The sequence below is a fragment of the Cupressus sempervirens genome, chromosome 6, assembly GCF_028749045.1.
Source record: "Cupressus sempervirens isolate cs-2001-9-10 chromosome 6, ASM2874904v1, whole genome shotgun sequence".
Taxonomy (NCBI): domain Eukaryota; kingdom Viridiplantae; phylum Streptophyta; class Pinopsida; order Cupressales; family Cupressaceae; genus Cupressus; species Cupressus sempervirens.
The window spans coordinates 595,538,076-595,546,335 of NC_143123.1; the positions used below are offsets into that span (position 1 = coordinate 595,538,076).

The window sequence follows — 8,260 nt, forward strand, 5'->3', positions numbered from 1 at the left end:
TTGAAATTTTAAGAACTTACATGTGCCTATTCCATTCATATTCTCCTTGCCAAAAAGACCCAATAGATTGTGTGAAATGTTAAACAACTTTTTCCTAACTAAAACTCCCAACCATAAATGTTGAAAAATACACTACATACTTGCAAAAGAAGAAACAAGAAAAGTTCAAAATGTGATAAGTTAAATGAGACAAAGCATGAATAGATTCCGTAAAATATTTAATACGAAATTAACCCTTTTTCTTATCAAGACTCTCAATGGTCAAATATGACGTCGAGGAAGCGCAATACTCACAAATCATGTTGCTCGAATGGTATGCCAAATCTATTTATTAGTAAAATTTTCCTTCCGTATTTCTTGGCACGTTAATTGAATAATAGGAAGCATATATCGAAGTCAAACCACCACCACTGGACAAACGAAAGAATCGTTAGAATTTTTGACATTGCTGCAGTCATATTCTTTGATAGTTTGGCATTTTAATAAAAGAAATGTGACATTTTAATAAAAGAAATGTGGTAACGAATCGTTGTCCATGTCATATAAATACACAGATCTCTCGAGGTCAAATATTGAGAGTACATAAAATAATTCATCAATCCAGATACTATGTATAACACCATTGTACAAGTGGAATGTACGCATAATGCCTACATATAGGTCAATGAGAGCGTGTTCTTCAATGCCCATGTGGTAATATCGCATTTCCAAATTGTGAGAAATGTTGAAGATATCGAGCATTCCCATTTCTAGATTGTGAAGAATCCTCAAAATTCTAACTTGATTGTTAATTGGGCTAGAGTCAAATAGCACTGAGATGGATTTCCACAGTCTCTCTTTGTTTTCTGTGATCATTGGCGGTTTATTTGTGTATCTCTTGTTAAGGAGATTGAGGGAGGATAATTCCCAGCCATGTCTTCCTCCTGGACCAAAACCCTTGCCATTAATTGGAAACCTCCTTCAATTGGGAGGAGGAAAAAGCACTGAAGTTCTGCAGGCACTTTCTCAGCAATATGGCCCTCTTTTGACTCTTCGTCTGGGCATGAAAACTGTGATGGTGGTATCTTCTCCTGCCATGGCGAAAGAGGTTCTCAAAACACAAGACCACAATCTTGCAGGAAGATGGGTTTTACAAGCAGCAAAGACACTTGATCAGCACAAATCATCAATAGGCTGGGCTGACTATGGGCCTCACTGGAAGAAGCTCAGGCGTTTTGCCGGTACAGAGCTCATGACGGCCAAGAGACTCCAAGCTCTCGAACATCTGAGAAAAGATGAGGTTTTTAGGACCATTAAATTGATCTATGAGGAGAAGGGAAAGGTTGTGAATATTGCCCATGTTGTGTTCTACATTGGGCTGAATCTGTTGGGAAAGATGGTCTTCAGTAGAAGCGTGTTTGATCCCACTAATCCGGAGTCTGTGGAGTTCAAGGATGCTTTTTCCATATCAATGAAGTTGGCGGGAACACCGAACGTTGCAGATTTTTACCCATTTCTTGCTTTTCTTGATCCTCAGCGGCTGTCCCATCGGATGACCATACATTTCACAAAGGTACATAAGTTTTTAGATGTGTACATACAGGATCGCCTTGCCAAGAGAAGGCTGAACATTGAGCAGAGCGGAGATGAAAACAAAGATTTTCTCGACGCCTTGCTGGATTCCAGAGGCGATGATACGAGTATCGCTGACATCAGATCTCTTATTTTTGTAAGTTCCAACGATTTCGAACGGCTTAAACATCACACACTAAGGCTTCATTCCTAGTGCAAAAGTGTTAAATAGTCAAAGTTTGACTTACTTTTCCAGGCTTAATTTCTTCCTTAGTGTGTGATGTTTAAGGCCAACGATTCTAGTTTTGTTGTTATTTTAATTTTTTTTGTCACTATTCTTATAATGCACGTGTTTGACTTAGAAGTTTGATGGGTTTATTTTGTAATAGGAATTGTTCACGGCTGGTAGCGACACCACAACCACTACAATAGAATGGGCAATGGCAGAACTTATTCACAATCCCGATATAATGCAATGGGTCCAAGAGGAATTGAAAGAGGTGGTTGGTCTTAGTAGAAAAGTCGAGGAAAGTGACATAGATCAATTAAGTTACCTTCATGCAGTGGTGAAAGAAGTGTTCCGCTTGCACCCACCCATTCCATTGTTGGTCCCACACAGAGCGCAAAGCTCTTGTGAGGTAGCAGGGTACACAATACCCAAGGGCAGCCAAATCATTGTGAATGTGTGGGCAATTGGAAGGGATCCCTCTATTTGGGAAGAGCCTTGTAGATTTATTCCTGAGAGATTTATGCAAGGCGAGATGAGTAAGATGGAGTATAAGGGGCATGATTTTGAACTTCTACCATTCGGAGCGGGAAGAAGAATGTGTGCAGGACTTCCTTTGGCTCATCGAATTGTTCACCTGGTTTTGGCTTCACTTGTTCACTCTTTTGACTGGATGCTGCCTGATGGAATGCCTTCTCACAAGCTTGATATGAGTGATGAACTTGGAGCTTCATTGAAGAAGGCTGTAGACTTAAAGGCCATTGCCATACCACGCCTCCCTAATCATTTATATTAGTACATGTTATATACCTACCACTCCATTGTTGTATTGTTTGCTAGTTTTACATTCATAGTTTTAGGGTATTGGTGTGTTTTCTATGTAAGAAATGCAACTCTATCTTGTCTAGGTTAGTTCTTTTCTAAGATAGCAAAACATAAAATAATAATTACCATGTCTATTTTTAATACTATTCTATGTAGGCAAGTTTTGTCCAAAACTTTCCTTCTTGAACTATGCTATGAAGTTATGTTGTAGTTGTTTGTTAAATTTTATTAATCATATTTATTTTTTGTAGATTTCATATTTTGCAAACGAAGAAACACAAATATCTAGAATAAGATATAGTTTTCAACATATAAGAATTTTTTGCTATCCTCCATCAAAACTATATAGTTGATCAATTTTCAAAAGATTGAAAACATCATGGATGTTTTTGAAAATTTCAGCGTTTGATCTTCATGACCTACATAGCTTGTAGTCAAAAACAACAAAAAATTTGGAAAAAAATCACTACGTTTTCATGAATCTGAATTTTTTTTTTTTGACTTAGTTTTGTTTTTGGTAGTTTTTTGATGGAGATTAGCTTGTCCCAAATTTTTTACTCATCCAAATGAATAGCATTGCATTTCAATTAAAGCCTTTACCAAAAAAACATGAGAATGTCTCTTTAAGTATTTTGTACCTTCTAAAAACTAGCTATTAAATAGAGTTGTAGTTTTCTTAATTTAGTATGTGCAAAATATTAATTTTTTTAAACGTAGAATTCCATAATATCAGTGGCCATGCATTATGCAGGCAAAGATTGACCTACCAATAATTTTAACATTTATTTATTAAGTTCTTAATGAAAATAGTTGAAGCTCTATAGTAATGAGTTGAATCTATGTATTATATACCTCTTCTTCATTTAGCTCTAAAGTTATTTGAGAGTTCCTAGTGGATGGACTTTCTTAACCTACATATGTACCAACATATTGTTCATTATTTTAGGTAGAGAAGGATTTCCTCAAGGATAATTGGAAAAAGGATTTTAAGGCTATTTTCTAAGATTTGTATCAAATGCTAAAACAAAAACTCCCCAAGAGTTATAAAATAAAAAAACTCATAGAAATCATGGAACATCCTTAAAATTGCATATCAAGGTATAACTAAACTAAAAAATTTAAACTTATCAATATTGTAAAGATATTTTGAAATCACGTGTATGAAAGATTTAAATATATAGATTTATTACTTACTCAAGTTATTAGACTTGCTAATTAGATTAGATCTCATGTTGATATTATTGAACATAAAATAGTAGTTGTAAAGAATCTAGTGATACTTCCTACAAAATTTAAATCTATCAAGTCAAATGTTAGAATAATCTAGATATGTATATCTATTTATTTGTCATGAATTTTCTATCGAAACTATATTGAGATTGTGTATGTGTTTAGTGAAAAAATGGAATTTCTAATGAATTTAAAAATGTAAACTATGTGAGATGGATCTATTAACCAACCATTTGCACACTAAGCCATTCAATATAGGATAAAGAGGGCTTCCAACCACAATTCTTAATATAAATCAAGTTAGATTAGCAAAACCCAAGTAAGATGAAGCAATCTCAATTATAGACCCAAATTATACCAAGGAAGTATGCAATCAAGTCCTCTTTCATGCAATAATAATTAACATTAGTATGCATAATCTCAATGTAAATTTGAGCCAATTGATTTAACAACAAGTGTAGAATAGATCTAGACACTAAAAGTATGCAATAACCACAATTAAGATATAGAAATTGGTATATGCCAAGAGAACAAAAAAGAAAGGATGAAGAACTTACCTTTAAATGCGTAAGAGAAGATACCTTTTTCTCTAAATTTTGGGGATCTAAAATCCTGACTATAATTGACCGTGGATCTCCAATTAGGACAAAAAATCCAAAATACCCTATTTTCCCTAGGTCTCTAGGAATAGGCCGAGATGAATAAAAAGTCTCTAGATGCTTAATGGGATGATAGAAATGTTCTCAGGGCGCTGTAGAAAAATTGACCTAGATTCTCCAAAAATATTTTGGCATGTAGTTTTCAAATCTACAACCACAATCCTGATATCCTGCTCCTACACACCAAGAAAAATATGGTTTTGTTTGTTGGAGGATAACTTGCCTTGGTCAAGCTCTAGATTGAGTAATTAACCTTGAAATGAAGTAAAATGTAAAGCATGGAAGGAAGCAAGATAAATGTAAATATTCACCTTTCTTGATAAAATCCTTTTCAATCAGGATTTTTTAATACTTGAATATTATATGTTGGATTTACAATGAAGGATCTAGGAGATCTATATAGATGTAAAGGATCTATAAAAATCACATCATGGAACCATCTATGTGAATGTGCACCAAATAAGAATAAGATTAATGACATAGTTTAGATATCCCCCCTTGATGTCCAACAGAGGTGTTAAAGAGGAAGTGCTCACAAATGATCCTTGAATCTTGAATGCTTAATGGATGCTTCAAATGCTTTAAAAAATATTCCATCTTGAGTGTCCTTGTGCATATATTAATTGATAGGTTGTGGATGATGAATCATTATAATGATGTGAAAATGAGTTTCCTAGGCTTCCTTTTACACTAGTTTTCAGAAGTGAAAATAAAGCAAGCCAACGAGGTCACCCTATTTTAAAATTTGAATCCTTGAGACAAAATGGGCTTGACACCCAAAGTCCCTAGGGAATAGGTGTACTTGGGTTGTCACATTCCATAATAGTGAAAATTTTGTTAATCTATTCTACATTAGGTCAACTTGGGTCAACCTATTCGAGGGCTATCCTTAGAAGGGGTAACCCAAGGTCTTAAAAATTGCACAAATGAAAATGGAAGAAACATATCTGAATGAGAGAGAGAGATGATTGAGCATAAATTCATCCATGATCCATAATGTTACTAAAGGGTGGGATCTAAAAGATCTTAAATGATAGTTGCTTTTATTTTAAGATAGTGCATTTAGTACCCACTTTAGTGGGAGTATGAGTTACCTCATACTTGGGGTAAAGTAGATCAAAAGCAAGAGTTGATCTCATCATGACTAAGGAGAAGAAAAAAATACCAATCCCCCAATAAACTTGAGTCTTCAACATATCCAAAATCACAACAAGGGAGATGTCACCAAAAATAGAAAAATAGAAAAAAGTGTAGTTAGGTTGCCCAATAAGGTTTGTATTCTTTGTTGTGAGCTACATGAAAAAGGCATGTTTCAACAAAGATGGAAATGAATGGTTTAGCAAGTGTGTGTGGAAATCTAGTTAATCCATCGAAGGTGAATTAAATGGTCTATCAAGATTATGTGGCATGCTAGTCAACTCATCACAAAGATTAATCCTTAAGGGAGCTCCATGCTATAGGAATGTCTTAGCGGGAAGAGTGCTTCTGAGAGGCGGGGGGTGAATTAAAAGTACTGACCTTTTCACTTGTTTTAAATCCCTAATAACATATAATTGAAATTAACATGCATGCATATAAACATTAAACAATCATGAGAAGCAAACATGCATCATCACGTAACACTTGAGATTTTGGTAACCTAGAAACCCTCCGAGAATAAGAAGGTAAAACTGGGGTGGGGATGGCACCCACAAAATTACTCCTGCAATTGATTTCAACCACTTCTGATGGTTTTCCCTGTTAAAGTCCTGCTTTGTTAAAGGCTTTACACACTGTCAAATGTGACCTGTTGAAAGGATTTACAAACACTTTACATGAAGTGCCATCCTGTTAAAGGATTTACATAAGGCTCTTAAACCCACCTAACTCAATAGGATTTCCAAATTCCTAATACAATTGTGAGAGAGTATTAGAATAATACACCTAATCTAATGCAATCTCTGATGTTGATCTCAGGTACTTGATCTGCTCGTCTATCACTGATCTCTGCTAGATCTGATTTGCTGATTGTGTTCCTTATTCTGTTATGATCAACTAGATGTGTAAATGTCATCCTTTCCACTAAATCTTTGACACCAATGTTTTGCAATGACTTTAATAATAGGCTTTGCTTTTCCTTCTTTTCTTTTCTCTCTACTCTTCATTTTTCAATGGCATCAAGACTCCCTTATAAGGATTAGTGGTTCGTTATGCATCCTTGATTCAAGTGTTCCCGCTCAAACCCTTGAAGTTCACCCATTGGCTGCATGCAGTCTCTAATTTTTTGATTGGCTGCATGAGGATTGCATAGGTGGTTGGGAGGATTTGATCTTATCCTTTTATCCTGTCATGACTCATGCATAACCGTTTCACATCATGGTTTGCGATTGCACAAAATTTTATGCTAATCCTGCATTACTCGACACATGAAGTAATACTGATGCTTGGCACCATCTATTCTGGATTGCCTGGCATCCACTATGTTTCTTGCGTTACTCAGATCCTATAGAGTTACTGTGTCACTTGGAACCTATAGAATTCTTGTGTTACTCGGCACCTATTAACTTCCTGTGTTACTCGACACCTGTTAGTTTTTTGCATTGCTCAGCTTCTACTGATTCCTGAATCACTCAGCACTATCTGTAACTCGACATGTGTTAGAGTTCTAGCTCAGCTTCCATTGTATACTCGGCATGTATAGTGAAGATGGTTAAGTATGTTGACACTCATTTGTCAATCTTACTTATTTGATCAACAATCTCCCCCTTTCACATGAGTGTAAAAAAAAACACACTTAATTGATCATTCATGATCCAATCCTTGTGTGTCCATTCTTCACTTACAAAATTTCAAAAAGATATTGTGAACAAAAATATACCTTATGAATCCCCCTGAGTTGTTTATGCCTTGTCATGTCATGAAAATTGTGCCAATGTGCCTGATCTACTTTGTTCTTTGACCTGTTTCTGACCTATTCCTAACTTTTGAACATGTTATCTCCTTATCTTCTTGCTATATGCATTTCTCCTCCTTTAATATATCTCCCATCTTCTTGCTATATGCATTTATCCTCCTTTAATATATCTCCCCCTTAGAATATTGTCTCCTTCATTATCTCCCCCTTTTTGACACTGATGTCAAAGGGTTCTAAATAGTAATGCCATGCTTGGCCAAAAATGTCTTGTTTACCTTAAGGAGTATTTTGAGAGTTGTATCCCAATTATTTAATGCAATATCCAATGACTTGTGTTGGATTGCAAGCTCTGTTGCTAGATCAACAAGTCCTTTATGTGTAGAAATATTTGGATCCTTCTTGAGGACTGTTTCAACATACATTTTCTCCTTGTGTAAGACTTCCAAATGAGGAGTAATTGAGGCTTGAATTTGCATTAGTTTTTCTTTAATAGTGGCCTCTTTTTCTGATAATGCAGCTAATTCCCTCTAAGTGTGAAGCATTTGAGTAAAATGCTTCTCACTGTGTGTAGGATTTGAGGGTAGTTGCATACTAGAGAGCTTTAGTTTGTTCACAAGGTTTAGAATTTTATGATTTATTTCTTGTGTGAACCTAGAAAAATCACACAATTTGCTGTAAAGGAAAAAGATGTTCCCTAGTACAATCTTTACCTTATCCAATTTCTTGGCTAGGTCAACTTGTCCTAAAATTATGTTATTGGCTATATTTTGGTTGACCTTGCCTAGAAACTTCTTTTCTGACCATTCCATTAGCTTTGCAGTTGTATCATGGTCTTCATTATTAACTTGGTCAACTATATCAGATAGTTGCTCAAGG

The 8,260-nt window shown here is 35.3% G+C and overlaps 1 protein-coding gene across 1 annotated transcript; it reads left to right on the forward strand.

Moving 5' to 3' along the window:
* Window positions 1–681: 681 nt before the first annotated feature.
* On the forward strand, window positions 682–2,743 carry LOC149553652 (geraniol 8-hydroxylase-like). Its single transcript, XM_089789053.1, has 2 exons — window positions 682–1,708; window positions 1,941–2,743. The coding sequence occupies exons 1-2, from the start codon at window positions 818–820 to the stop codon at window positions 2,571–2,573; spliced, it is 1,524 nt and encodes a 507-aa protein (XP_089645179.1). The 5' UTR covers window positions 682–817; the 3' UTR covers window positions 2,574–2,743.
* The last annotated feature ends 5,517 nt before the right edge of the window (window positions 2,744–8,260 follow it).

Bases quoted from the DNA above. Each gene is read 5' to 3' on its own strand.
- LOC149553652 (XM_089789053.1), top strand. From the start codon at position 818: ATGGATTTCCACAGTCTCTCTTTGTTTTCTGTGATCATTGGCGGTTTA. The intron at 1,709-1,940 runs GTAAGTTCCAAC...ATTTTGTAATAG, and splicing joins ACATCAGATCTCTTATTTTT to GAATTGTTCACGGCTGGTAG.